At 38.6% G+C, this 15,754-nt stretch overlaps 1 protein-coding gene across 1 annotated transcript in view; it reads left to right on the top strand.

Moving 5' to 3' along the window:
• The window catches only part of EGF (epidermal growth factor), a 58,101-nt gene that overhangs the window by 3,455 nt on the left and 38,892 nt on the right, over positions 1–15,754 (top strand). Inside the window, 3 exon segments of the mRNA XM_072405706.1 lie at positions 7,424–7,623; positions 9,113–9,294; positions 14,309–14,586. Of these exon segments, the coding sequence (XP_072261807.1) occupies positions 7,424–7,623; positions 9,113–9,294; positions 14,309–14,586 (660 nt within the window).

Below are 15,754 nucleotides of genomic sequence, written 5' to 3'. Positions count from 1 at the left end.
ATGTATCAAAAGCCAAATAAAAGTCAATAAAAAATCCTGTCCTCTGCCAATATGGCATCTGCTAAGTCCAAGCTATACTTCTTTAGTCAGCAAGAAGCATAGGCCTTACTTGAGACCACTGCTTTAATACACAGAGCAAGATGCCTTCTTTATTCTCTGCAGCATGTTGATGAGGGACAAGCTTTTCTACTGAGACTGTGGCACACTTTTTTGGCTTGAAACAACCCTTGTATATAAAATAAACCTAAGGATAAATAAACTTATTACCTCCCTAGCTTCTGCTAAGAAACAAAGCACTATGTAGAATTACTCTACCACATTTTAGTTTTGATAATACTCTTTGCACTTGTATTGCTTATAAGTGAAAACCCTGCCTACACATGCACATATGTTATATTTAACATGGACTGTTATGGTCACTTTTAGCCAAAGATATTCCTGCTTAAGTAACAGGCAATATATTTACCTTTCTAACGGCCTTCAAAAAAAGCTAGATGTGTATCTGTGTCTAACTTCAGCCTATTTAGAGACTCAGAACAAGCATACTGCACTCCTGTTCCAATCCAGAAAGCTAACATTATCAACAAAAAGTTCAGTAATGGCAGCCTCCATAAATCTCTTATGACAGTGTCACTTCATGTGGTGTAACCATGTAACATTAAAGTCAGGACAGAGCATATAGTTATAAATGTTCCAATACTACTCAGGTAAACTTTCCCTAAACCAAATGGTATACCAGTTTACATCTGTGCCTGACTGATCTCAAGCAATCAAGATAGCAATCAATGAATTAACAACATTTTCTCATCCATTGCAACTGTTTTATTATACAGGTTCTATTTTTGGTACATTGCTTGATAGGTACCCTAGTAAAAAATGTAAATAAAGCTGGTGGACATTGCTAGCAGTGTGCTCCTGTGCAGAACCGCCCTGCCCCCCCCTCTGTTGACTAGACTTGAGACCCCTGTGGGTGCCCCTATTGGCTGAGCAAGGTCCGGGCCCCTAAGCAGCACATTTTGCACCTCCCACCCTTGAATAAAACCCTGGATAAATATTGTCATATTGTCATTATTATCACATTAGCTTAATTACTAATAAAAGTCTAAATTATTCCCACTTTCTTGCATCACATGCTTGCCACTTTTTAAATCAAATTGCTTTCAACCACTGTAGTCAATCACCCATATGTTTATTTTGCAGTTTTAGGAAACCAGAATAAACAAAATTAGCATGGAAAATAATTGAAACCACAGCATTGTTAGCCTAATGACATTTTGATTGACATCAATTTTAATAATTTGCTCACTTGAATTTTGTAAAGGATAGAAACAGTAGGTGGCAAAATGGTATGGTTAAAGGTTGCAGAAAGCTACTCAACCACGTAACCAGCATAAGAAATACCAAAAGGGGTCCTGTAGTGAGCTGATAATGCAGCCGGCACATCACTGCTTCAAACTACAAGAAGCTTTCCACTTCTAGATTACAACACATACCCATACATATGTTATGGAGGAAGGAGCTGTCCTGTGGTCCACAATAAAAGTTAGATTGGTTCCTTTTTGGCAAGATTAACAGGTATCCTTCAGTACTTGCAGAAGTTTTAGGAACACAAAACAAGCTAAAATGTACTTTATTATGTTTTTTTTGTATTTTGTCCTCACTGTTAAATAGAATCTTATTTAAACAAATAATAATCAACATTATACATTTGTGTTTTAACTGTTTATAAAGTACACTGTTTGTCCCTGCACATTCCTTCTGCTTTCGTGTCTGTTCAGGATCTATGGCTTAACATTCATTTCTCCAGATCTCTTCCTGCTTGGCATACTAATGCACTGCTTCATCAGACCCTTTCTCATGCCTTCCAATAAGTGCAAAATTTGTGTTTGTCTACAGTACCATTGAGAGCTGCCAAGGACTGGAGATTGTTCATTATTTTCATTTGTTCCTCTAACGCATTATGCGTTAAGGTGACATAAAGGATCTTTTCATCCCAGCTTCGGCCAGCTCATTCTTCTATTCAGAGTAGGCCGACACGATGCTGCAGAGTGCCTTTGTATTTTGTTAAGCTACTTTTTTTTTCAGGACACGGCCTCTATAATACCACAGTTGCCAGGATACAAGGGGCATTAAAATGTCATAGTGCGTCATGCTTAATTGAAGTCTATGTAGTATTTGTGGTTTCTTATAAATGTAATGGCCTGTTATCTGAAGGGCTTTATTTTACACAAAAGTGACTCACAAACTTCTGAATTATATTTTGCATAAACAGATATTTAACTACATTTTAGTTGTTTTATCCCTTTTTAGAGATTTTAAATTAATGGATGTGCAAGACATTCTGACGTATAAAAAATAAAAATATAAAAACTCTTAGGGCAGATAAATCATTACAAACTTCAGTAATATAAAACACATACCTTTTAGTTGAATGGCCTTTTCTTTTGGCCCATGCTAAGTCAGAGGGTCATTGAATTTACTTCCTCCACAACAATACATACTTAGACCTCATACAGTCCTCCACTCAGTGGCCAGGCTTTAGGGGAATTCCCCTTCACTTACAGGCATAGGGAATCATGTGACTCACTTAAAAGATCAATGTAGATATTTAAACAATTAGGCACCTCAAAACTTGTATTCAGATATTTTTTCTTGTTGTGCCTATCTGCATTAGGCAGCATGGTTGGCTCATTGGCTGACATTCTTGCCTTATTGCACTTGGGTCCCAGGTTTGACTCTTGGCCAGAACACTATCTCCATTGATTATGTAAGTCTTTGATTCAGGATCAGGAATTAAAGTTCCAGGTTTCAAATATAACACATGTACATACAATAAAGATACTGCTGGAATAATGAATCATGGTTCCTTTAGACATAAAGTTAAAAACTGTGCAAAGAGAAAAATATTCCTAATTACAGACACATTTTAGCTAGAATATTGTCCATAAAAAAGGGGTAGTGGCAGAGGACATGCTTAACCTACATATGATATGATACTGACATTAGCAGACAGACTAATAGGACTATAGTAGATAAGGTTATGACCGCAGAATTCCCACCAGGAGCAAGTCAAAGAAGGCTAAGTAGCCTTATATACCACAACCCTGGCCACTGCTGAAGTCCCTACCCTTATACATTGTTATATTGTAGTAATGCTACCAAAACCAGCAGACAATTTAGGCACAGTCCTGATATAAGGACCATGAGCAGATTCAGCCACAGCTCTGCAATGAGACACCCAGATTACAGACAGACACATTCCTATTATCAGAACCAAGAGTTGAACCTGTCCCAGCCCTACAGTAAGAGCCAGGAGCAAAACTATCCATAATTCTACTACAAAATATGGACCAATAGTAAAACAAAAAAGCCTGTTTTCAGCACCAGCAAAAGCTTTACCATTTTTCTATTCAGAACTGGTGATTCATGTGTTCTGGACAGTTTATTATGAGGTACAGGATGGATTCATATCACTGACTCAGAAATGTGAGGTTTCCATAGACATAAATGTACTTCTTGTGCACAATTAGTCTCTTATTTTGACCACACTTGCTGCTTGCTATAACAGACTTTGTCACAAAGAAATGTTCATTATTGACATTATATTTATTTATTGACATAATATTTAACCCTTTCCTCTTCAGCCAAACTGTCCTTGACCTACCTCTTACTAACATGGAATTTCAGTTCTTTTATTCATGAGCTCCCGTCATAGGTGAGCATAAGGCAGAATGTGGTCACTGTCACAGAGTCTAAAATGTGGTATGTAAACAAAAGGGAAAGGTTTTATTTAAAACTCCAAGTAAGAAATCAGGGAAGGAAAATTATAAGCAAATTAAACTTCAGCTTGAATATATAATGAAATAACTTGGGCAAGACAGGGGCAAGAAAGGCATAATGCTCTGACCATCCTCTCCACTGGGTATGACCAAAGTGACAGCTCAGTCCTGCAGATTAAACTAGGAGAAGCAATCTACATATGTAATCAGCGGAGTTCTACTGTCAGTGTGACATACACCCGCTCAGTATCAGCAGTCAAGGCAGCACAAACAAAATATAATAATAAACAGCATATCCACTAGAAGACAAATCTGCTGGTATTGCTGTGGGCCATGTCTACTCTTCATTTTATTTATGGATGAAAGCTACTGTTGTAGCCTTTATTCATAAATTACTTTCATGTGTAAAAACTTGTAATCAGGAATCATACTTATTATTAAAGCATACCTAAACTTGACGATAAAAATCTAATATTGTATAGCTTACCAGACCTAATACATGTAGGCTAAAATAGTTTATTAGGCTAAGAAAATGTTTAGAAAATACAGAAATACATGTTGACCTTGCCAGAAATAAAGTGTCCTTGTCACTCCCTGTGAGATGATTTTTGTTTGTGCTAATAATCCCAATACACCATTATAGGCACAAATAAACAACGAACCAATGTATTCGATACATATATGATGCCCCAGAGATACCCGTGATGAAGTCAGAATGACATAACTTATACGGTGAAGTTATTGTGGTGTCAACACGTTCTGGGTTTTACAGAAACTCAGAGTCTGAGTTTACTTAGATCACGGAAGAATGAGATGACTGGTTTATCTGTTTTGTGTTTGTGTAATTCTTTTATGGTTTATCTGTTTTGTGTTTGTGTAATTCTTATATTTTTTTTCAAACACTTAGTGGTATTACACCATAAGTAGTATGCATGCCTTATATGAAATACCTTGGCTCGTATTGAAGATGAAACATTTTAGAACACAGCAAATCTTGACCTTACTACTTAAAGAGGAACTAAACTCAAAACTGCAAAAAAAAATACACTTACCTTCACTCCCGCAGGGCAGCCGTTCGCTCTGGGGGTGTCTCTGGGGGGTGCATTAGGTCAAGCGTTGTCCCGGAGCCGGCGCCATCTTCTTTTCTTCTTCCTGTTTTTAATCCTATGTCACCTGACCCAGGCGGAAGAACGGGTGACATAGGATGAGAAAAAAATTTGCCAATCTCACTGCGCATGCATGGGATCAGCAATTTTTTTTCTTTGCGCAAAAAGGCTCCTTCTGCGCATGCCTGAGATACTCAGGCATGCGCAGAAGGAGTGCCCAAGAGCCTCCCAGGATGCGTGACATAGGTATCTCGGGAGGCTTTGTGTTCCCATTCATTCTCGACCGACTAGGCGATCAAGAAGTAGTGGGTGGTGCTTTACCCCTTTTTTTTTTTTTTTTTTTTTAACGGGAGTTCCTGTTAAAAAAAAAAAAAAAAAAAATCAAACACATAATTTTTACTTAAAATAAATGGGTTGTCTATCCTTTTAAGGAAAGTTAAAATTCGGAGTTTAGGTATGCTTTAACCAGCAAAGGTCAAAGTGAAATCAAAGTATGAGTTCCTTTCTTTTGGAGAGGAGAAACGACCATGTGAAGTGTATGTTAGGAATACTTTAGATCACGCCCTTTTTACCACTTGTGATAGACTTTTTTTTCTACATTTGAGGTTTTTATATGACACCATAGTGATTCAATAATTTTCAGTTATGTATTTTTCTATATGATGTGGTAATAAAGGTTTAAGTGCTGCAAAGTAGTACTTATGTATTTGAATGCACAATTTTTTTTATTTATATAGTTTCACATGTGTTCTAGCAGCTGAAATAGGGTTATTTTTAGGTAGTGCATAGGATAGATTATTTTTAGTTCATGTATTTAGCCTAAATATGATATTTTAGGACACACATTGTGTATGGACAGATAAAGTAACTTGAACAATTATTAGTAACTTAACACTTTGTAGTCGCTCACAAAGCTTTATTAAGATGAAGGTATTATGAGAATCTGTCACCTCGGGATTTTTTTATCTTGGTCACAGATAAATTGTCCATGTTCTCCATGGCATGTTTGTAGTGTGGCCCTCCAAGGTTTGTGAGGGACACAGATTGCCATCCAGAAATTCTAGAGCTAATCTGATTAGGGAAATCTTTTACAATTAAAAAAAAATAAAAAAAAATTCAAGGGCTGGTGTTTAGTAACTCCATCCTAGTATGCCATCTCAAACAAATGAACTCCTGGAAAATACTTTCAGAAAGATTCATAAATCCAGCATTGTGACTTGGGAGTCTGCATGATATTTACTATAGGTATATCCAAAAAAAAACAAATTTGTTTTAGATGCCAGTTTTAATGTAATTGTAGCGTTTGCAGGAAGGCCTATCTGGTAAATATTTACTTATTATTTTTTATTATTATTGTTATATTATTTTAAATGGTCTTGGCTTTTTCTCTCTAATTGTGTTCTTGAACATTGAAGGACTATTGCATGAAATTGTTAGACTTGTTATAAACGCGCAAAAATCTTTGTCTATAATCAGTATCCTAAATCTCAGTTTCAGGAACTATTTTTAGTTGAAAATTAATTTATCAATTTCAGTTTGATGAATGATAATGACATAAAACTCTTTAATGTACACTAAAAGCGTGCTAATTTGTTCTGATGATAAAAGAACCTATTAGCAACTATCATGTTTAATGAGTTGTTATTATACTGTTAGTGAAAGTTTGATCTGAAGTTATTTTTTTTAGGATCAATGGACAGGTTTAGCATACATTTGCAATTTACGTAAGCACTGTCTACATTTTTTACATATTCTCACACTACATTGTTCAATGTAAACAATCTACAGCAGAGAAGCTGTTAAAATTAGTTGATACCGTGCTTCCATCAGTGTAAACAACATATTTTCTTTGCAAATTTTTCTTGTCAGACTAATTTAACTATTAACACCCTGAATTTATTTCCTAATTTACCAGCATGGATCTTGTAGAACAGTGTTTCCCAACCAGGGTTGCTCCATAGGATGCTAGCGATTGCTTGAGCAAACAACAATTTATGGTCAATCTAAGTGACACCAAAATTAGTTTTGGCTATTTGTAAGGCTGACATTCTTGCCACTGTAGGAGTAATGTAAGAGACACTCTTCCTAATGTCCATCATACTAATGTACTGTGAGCTTTAGATATAGTAATATATCTGGGTTCCCTAAGACCTGAAAGTTATATTAAGGGTTCCTCTGTTTAAAAAGGTTGACAAAGGTTGTTGTAGAATATGATATCAACTCATATCATACATTTGTATAGATTTATTCATCCCAGGATTTACAACATAAAAAGCACAGGAAAAGCCATTTTGCATTTAGCTAGTAGTAGTTAGACTAGATCTAATGTGACAGTGTGAACTAGTGTTCCTGCACGCCTCCCAGCTGCTGGCATCTTGCCAGGCACTTTGCTGCCCACAACACTGCTAGTGCTATTTGCTGCTTTATCTGCCACATTTTAAACTGTCAAGAGTAGGTTTTTTCATTTGTAATTCTAATTAAAGACATACACCATTGTGTGTTTTCTTCTGAAATGACCTTTTATCTGTCTATTTTCAGCTCTAATGCCAATGCTGTTGTTTAGTCATGGAAGTAAAATTTTCAGCATCGACAGCGATGGGACCAATTTCAAAACCGTAGTACGTAACACTGGGTCTTTAGCTTCTCTGGATTTTGATCAGCAGGGGCAACGAGTCTACTGGCTTGATCTCAGCAAAGGTTTTCTTCAAAGAGTTTTTGTGAATGGGACTAAACGGGAGGTAAGTTGAATGTAAATCGCAAAAATGAACATTGACAAGCACAATAAAATGTACCAAATGTGTGTAATAGAGCAGGCAGAGTTGGTTGTAAGAAACCACAGTTTTAAACAAAATGAGGCCCTGATCAAAAATAAATTATCAAAAGATACCAAGATATACCAAAATCACTTTATTCCAGCTCCCTGCACCCCTGCCAATCTGTCATTTGGGCCTCAACTTTTTTTCCATGATTTTGGTGGTCAACCGACATCTGTTTTGACTTGCTGTGCCCCAAAAATCATCATGATTGTCCTCTACAATGTCCAAATAAAAGTTTCTCCACATTTTATCAATTGAATACCAAAACTAAAACTTGTGTATAGTTGTGGGAGTGATAGGGTAAAACCTATTTCAACTATTTATTGCTGTCACCACTTTTAGACCACTAGAGATGTTATGCTTTTTTATATATATTTTAAAGCAGAACAGGAAGTAGAAGAAAGTTATCTCATTAACTAGGACACAAAACCAATTAAAATAATTAGTTGTTAGTGGAACAAGTGTCCCTATTGGAAGGTTATTATTTTTATGCAGGGCTGTACAAACTCCATTGTCATGTCCCTAAAAGGGGCTCACAATCTAGTCATATGTCTTTAATAATAAGGTCAATTTTGGGGGAAGCCAATTAACATAACTGCATGTTTTTGGAATGTGGGAGGAAAGCGGAATACCCAGGGGAAACCACAGGAAACATGGGAAGAACCTGCAAACTCTATGCAGATAGTGTCCTGGTCAAGGTTCGAACCTGGGACCCAACGCTGCAAAGGCCAAAGTTCCACCTCTGAGCCACCATGCTTCCCTCCCTAACCTGCTGTTCAAGTGTCTATAAAAGGTTGGATTCCCCATCACTTTTTGTTCCACTGACAGTGGTTACCAGAACAAATAGATAAAGGGAGGATAGGTACAGGAATATAAACTAGAAAGTGGTTCTGACCTTTTCCAATTAAAAAAAAAAAAAAAAGGTGGCTTTAGATATATTTTTTCCTCTATTTATTACACCGTATTGATGTAGCACCGACATATTACGCAGTGCTGTACAACTCAAAAAGGCTCCCATGTCCCTACCATAGTCGTATGTCATAACCACAGTGTAAGGTCAATGTTTGGGGGGAAGAAAATTTACCTAACTGCATGTTTTTGGAATGTGGTAAGGAAACCTGAATACCTAGAGGAAACACACGCAAACACAGGGAGAACCTGCAAACTCCATGCAGATAGACACAGTGCTGCAAAGGCCAGAGTGCTAACCACTGAGTCATTGTGCTGCCCTAGATAAAATTAATTTGAATGTCAGTTTAGCATTAATATATAATTTTTCATTCTTGATTCAGGTATGCCAAAATTTGACTTTGTGGATTAATTGGTAATCTGGTTTTGGTTGTAAAAATTACAAATTGTCAGTTAATTTGCTATGTGTTTTACTTTTCCTTTTGCCAATTTTCTTTTTCAGAGAATGCGTGCTGTAGTGCAGGGAGCCACATTCTTTACAGTGGACTGGAAACACAAAATGATTTTCTGGTCTAACCAGAACAAGGGAACCATAGAATGGACCAGCTTGAGTGGGAAGAAATCTCGAACTCTTTTGAGAGGTTTAGTTCATCCCACCTTCATTTCTGTTGATCCTGTGGAGGGGTATATTTAGAACTTCATATTACTTACTATAGCACAAAACATGATCATTATAATAATGTAATTACAATATTTGTTACCACCAAATTACTTGCTGGGATTATAGCAATATATATTTAACAGATCTCTTACTTAAAAACCAGTGGAAGTAAATAGTGAAGGTGTTGCTTTTAACTGCAGACCACTATGAACGGCAAACAGATAATAAACAACAATTAGGAACTAGGAACCAATCAAGATGCTGCATGGAACATGCTAAAATGGGAGAATAATCTAATGACCTTCAGCAGTCATCTGCTGCATTAGAAATGTTGTCTGAGGCAAGGGACAGAAAGTTGACCAGGCTGTACTCTCTAAATATAGAGAAATATAATGGTCAGCATGCTGGCTGTGCTGTCTGGCAAGGCATCCATAGACATAGAATTGAATGTATTAAATTCATATTTTTTTCTAATATCTGCTATTTCAAATTGAGCTGTATGGGGGAGGAAAGGATATCTGCTTTGTTAAACTAGTTATGAACTTCGGGTGCAGTAATCCTATGGTTTATCCTAAACAGGAAAATTCTTAGCAGAATGTTTAAAAAAAAAAAAAAAATAGTCAGCACAGTACAGCAGAGGAGGATTTTGGGAACTCTTCTCTTTAGAATACTATTGCTATGGCTACAAATTTCATTAAATCAGTGGGTGATTTTATAAAAACAAAATTGGAGAAAAGAAATGTAAACTAAAGCAAAACTGTTGCCCCAAATAATCGAGTCTAACTAGTTATATTTTCATCAGAAAGAAAAATATAAATATTCAGATATAACCTGATTAAGGCTTAGTCTACATGGACGTTTTCCCCAGCGTTGTTTAACCTGAGGCTTTAAAAGCCCATGTTTGAAATTCCCATGCATTCCAATGGGCTAATCTACACCAGGACGTTTTCTTGAGGCATGTTTTTGAGCGTTATAGAGATTGTTCCTTGCAAAATTTTAAAAATTAGGATGCAGGGTAAAAACGAGAAAACGCGGGAAATTGTTTGAAAACGCTCTCATTGATTTCAATGGAGGCTTTTTACAAGCGTTTTTAAGCTTTTTATGAAAGCTTCAATTGAAAAAAAAACAATCGTTTTAAGCAGGACTTTGGAATCTGGAAGCCCATTTTTTTAAGGACACTTGCAGATCTCCGCCACTCCACCTTGGGGAATGAGTACAGGGGTACATAAAACCCCTTACTCATTCCCTGAAGGGGTTAAAATATGTGTAAAAATAAGACGAGGCTTTAATGTTAAACTAAATTATTGAAAGTGTGTGTTTTGTGTAACGTAATGTTTTTTTTTTTTTTTTTTTTTTTTTACAGGTTATCACATAATGAGAGGATGATTCCCACAGCTGCATTCATTACATGAGCACAGCCGTGGGACTCCTGACTGTGTGGGATCCCCGGGCACTAGAGGGCAAATGAGGACAAGTCTCCCCATTCACCTCTAGTGCTTTGTGATTGGCTGCTGAAAGGGAAGCCCCGATGACGCTTGAGCTGTCATCGGGGTTTCTCTTTTCTCAGCCATTCAGCACTAGACTTGAATAAAGGAATATTCAAGACTTGTCCCCATTCACCTCTAGTGCTGAATGGCTGAGGAAAGGGAAACCTTGATGACGCTTGAGCCGTCATCAGGATTTCCCTTTCCTCAGCCAATCATGAAGTGGAGCAATCAGCGGAGCTCTGCTATGCTAACAGCTCCTTTCTCGTGATTTCTCCCGCAGCCCTAGTGGAACTGTAGTATCATTCTTGGATACAGAACACATGTCACAGCTCCTCTAGGGCTGCGGGAGCAATCAAGAAAACAAAGCTGTCAGCATAGCAGAGCTCTGCTGATTGCTCCCCTCGGTGATTGGCTGAGGAAGGGGAAATCCTGATGATGCTTGAGCTGTCATTACGGTTTCCCTTTACTCAGCGAATCAGCACTAGATTTGAATAGGTAGACTTAGCGTTATCGGGTTTTTCCTTCCCTCAGCCAATCATGGAGCACTAGAGGTGAATGGGAAGACTTGTCCTCATTTTCCCTCCAGTGCCCGGGAATCCCACACCGTTAGGAGTCCCACGGCTGTGCTCATGTCATGAATGCAAGAGTGGGAATCATCCTTTCATTGTGGGATAACCTGTAAAAAAAAGTTTGTTACACAAAACACACACATTCAATAAAATTATTTAACATTAAAGCCTTGTCTTATTTTTTACACATGTTTTAAACCTTTTAAGGGACTGATTAAGGGGTTAAATGTATCCCTGTACTCATTTCCTAAAAGGGTTAAAAGTAAAAGTTTTATTAATGTGTAAAATCGCAGCATAAAAACGCATAAAAAACATGGTAGGAACGCTTATATGCATTTTCAAAACCGTCCATGTAGACCCAGCCAAAGGTGTGGGTATATATTTATACATGCATCCAAAATGATACATTTTATACTGGCGCTTCCATCCTCTGATTAAGTTTATGCTTGCTAGACTTGCCCACTAGTGGCCAAATTATATATTGCAGCCGTTGAAATTTGTTCATTTCTAGGGCATATAAATATAGGTTACCAAAGACAGGCAAATGATGTTTAAATAATGTATATGTAGTTGTTTTCAAATCTTTTCCAGGAAAATATAGTCATGAACTTCCTTCCATTACACATGTTTGTAAGTCGGTGTCCCCAGTAAGGATGGCTTTGTGGATGAAATAGAAATAACTTTCAACGCATAACAATGAATGGAAAATTGTCACAATGCAACCGTGTGGGTAGACGCACATCAAAGTTGTCATTACCAAACAATGGGGACCACATACGAATTCCAGGGCTGTTAGCTCATCTTCATATGATATCATTTACCCAGAAGTAGTATGTGGCTTATTATTCAGAAATTGCCAACTTTGCACAGGCGTTTTGCTTTGACAAATTGTAATCTCATGGGAGATCATACATCAACATCAGTACAGAAATATATTTTAATCATTTGGGGTGGCAATATCTAATATTTAATAGGAAGTTGGTTTACTCATTCTTTTTAAATATATATCAACATCAGTACAGGCTGGCAATTGTGACAATGGCCCAGATTTATCACAGCTCTACAAGGCTGGTGGGAATACACTTTCATCAATGAAGCTGGGTGATCCAGCAAACCTGGAATGGATCTGGTCCAGGATTGAAAACATTTGCTAACAAATAGCTAATGACTTCTAGGAAATACATTTCAGGTTTGCTGTATCACCCAGCTTCACTTATCAAAGTGTATTCTCTCCAGACTTGGAGAGCTTTAATAAGCAGGGCAAATATGAGGACAGCATATGGCAATTGTTACATTATATGGCCAAATATTCTTCCTTCCTACTCATCCCCATAACTCCCAACCACCACCATCAAAACTACCCAACAACATAAATCTTCTTACCTTAAAAAAACTCATCTTTCACCCTGCACCTCCAGTAATGCCCCAGGAAAGAAAATCCTGGATGAGAAAAATATCCCCTACCAACAACCCACATTCCCTCAGCAAACCCTCTCCTTCCAATAAAGCTAAATTCTAATCTGTTTATAAAAGTAACTTCATGATTCCCCCCTCATTGGCCCTTGTGACACAATTACAGGGACTCCAAAAAATATATTTTGCAGGAGCCAGGAGGAAAAGTGACCAGTAACCAATCAGAGGCAAGAGATATGTCAGTGCAATGAAGACAGGGAGAATCTCTCTCCTTCTCTCACACCTCTGCACAGTCACCATGCTCATCATTAGTGGTATACATGGTCCTCATATTCTGCAGGCATGCTGTAAAATATGGGATGCATGTGTCCATTTATCTCTCCCATTTACTGAAATCAGGCCAACTTTTTTTTTAATGTTTTGTGTCTTTGTGTAACACTGAACATCTCCCTATGCTGGGCTTGTCTTGCAAAGGTTTTTCAATAACTTTTGTATTTTGTCTGTGCGTGTGCAGGCACTTTGGCAGCACAGGAAGTACAACCCTGTAGTACACCGACTCACTGAACTGTTGTGTGTCTTGTGTCTTGTGTGTAAATTTAGCAGAAGTATGTGTGAAATAAATCCCAACCCAAAAGGATGGTAAACTTCAAGGACAGGGGATATTTCAGTTTTTAGCACTGCCTTTCACACACTGTATCAGCACAGAGACATTCCTGAAAACGTAAATTCTCATGCAGGTCACCCTAGGAAACATACCAAATAAATGTGAGGCTAAGTAACTACATTTCAGAACAGAAAGCAAATGACTGAAAGGGGAGGGGGCAGGACAGTACAGATGAGAAGTTTGCTGGTTTATCAGTGTAGCTCATCAGTAAGGAAATGAGTTGTGCTGTTGCAGCTTCTAATGCTTTTTGTGTGGAACTGAAAGTGTGCAAATAAATAGAAATCTGTAGACACCTAGCAGATTGAGGGATGTATTAAATAAACCCCCCTTGGACTCTGAGAGACAAAAAGGAGCTTTAAGCTGGGGAGAGGTCGTAAAGCATTCCCCAACGTGACTGTTCATGTTCAGATTGCCTACACCAGGGGTCAGCAAACTTTTTTGGCTACTAGGCCATTTTAGGAGGTCAAGAAGGCACACTAGGCCGGACTCTCTCTCGAGTCCCATGCTGATGGCTCCGCCCTCCACCAGGAATGCCCCTGAAAGGAAATCTTTCTCCTCCGCAATGCATACGGAGGAGAGGAAATGTCCCCTACCCCGGCGGCGGAAGTGTTATCGCTGGCCGTGGTAGATAGAAAAGGGAGGCATAACAGAGTCTCAAGAGCATCGGGTTGCCAAGCCCTGCTGGCCGGGATTAGGCCAGAACCACCGGGGGCAGTTAGGCCGGAATAGACTACTGGCTAGGCCGTATCTGGCCTAAAGGCCTACCCCTGCTCTACACCCTATCACTACTACTAGTACACTATGTTATAATCATTTTAATTACCAATCATATATTTACCTTTGAAATGGCATCTGCAGTGACTAGCTCTGTGATAATATATGTTACCTTTTTGTTAATTTTCAGTTTTCTGTTCTGGACATCTGGGAAGTTTCTTTCTGTCATTGAAAGATCCAGTTTGAATGGAACTAATGTGACAACTGTTGTTGTGACGAAAGGAGAACTCAAAGCCCTAACACTGGATTCACATGACAAAAGGATCTACTGGATTATGTCTGAACTAGATTCTGCAGAATCGATTCTTGGCACATGCACTTACCATGGGGAGTCTGTTACTGTAATTAGTTATTTACACATGTAAGTACATTATTTATTTAACATTTATGTCCTGCCATTCCCATGTCCTTGCTCTCTTCTGTGTACATAGAACTATGTATAAGTATATAAATGTCTTGCCCTTGTTAAAAATCCACATTGGAATGAAGCATATGCTGTACCAGGTGCCAGTACTATAATACAAATTGTGTATTGCTAAGAAGATCTTAATCAAGTTTCTTAGATTGTTAAGGTAATACACTTTTTATTTGTGATTTTGTTTTCATTCTTGTTTATCTGGACTTCATAATACACTGGGTATGGGGCATTTCATGCCTATTAGCTTTAAATCCCACCCCAAACTGCAAAAAAGCTCTCATTCATCAAACTGAGTAGAATTATAGGTTCCCTAAAGCAGAGGTCGCAAACCAGTGGTCCACGAGAAAATTTTGGTGGTCCGCTGCTCTGGCCGGTGCACCCCCCAGCGACGTCAGGGGAAGGTTTGTGGCTCTTGCTCATGTCCCCCATACGGATTGCAGGCTCAGACCTGCGATGGGAGAGTGGGCGGGTTCTGGCATCATGATGTCACTCACTCACTCACTTTGAATGACACCCGGCTCTCTGCACATGTGCGATCAGAAGCCGGTAAATTTAGTGGTCCGTGGGTCCAAAAAAGGTTGGCGACCACTGCTCTAAAGTATCCTAAAGAAATCCTACAGTGGCTTGTCAGTCAATCCTATTGCAAGTACAGTTTATACTAGGATTTTTTTCCCAAGCCTCACCAAGCCTATTTAAATGAAAAGGGGAATGAAATCCCGTGTTTTGGTGCCTTATATGGAAATGCAGCGACCCCCAGTTCTCATATTTTCTCTCTCTCCCCTCCCCTTTATTTCTAGGTGATTTGCTAAAGGCTGTCTTTGGGCAGAATGACTTTTAGGATGGGAAGAACACCATTATGATGGAGCATCTATTTGGTGGAAGCTGTCTATGCAACCCAGTAGTCCCCAACCAGTGGTCCCCACCTCTGACCAGTGCACCCCCCAGCGAGGTCAGGAGAAGGACCCCGCTGGGGGGGTGCAGCAGCCAGAGCCACAGACGCTGTCCCGCGTATAGATTGCAGGCTCAGGGCAGTTGCCGGGTTGTGTCTCTGGACACAACCCACCCACTCTCCCATTGCAGGTCAGAGCCTGGGCAGGATATGGCATCATGACATCACTATGGGGAAAGTTTCTTCCCCCTTGAGTGACACATGGCTCC

Source organism: Pyxicephalus adspersus, chromosome 3, assembly GCF_032062135.1.
Source record: "Pyxicephalus adspersus chromosome 3, UCB_Pads_2.0, whole genome shotgun sequence".
NCBI lineage: Eukaryota > Metazoa > Chordata > Amphibia > Anura > Pyxicephalidae > Pyxicephalus > Pyxicephalus adspersus.
This window is presented reverse-complemented; position numbering and strand designations above follow the sequence as displayed.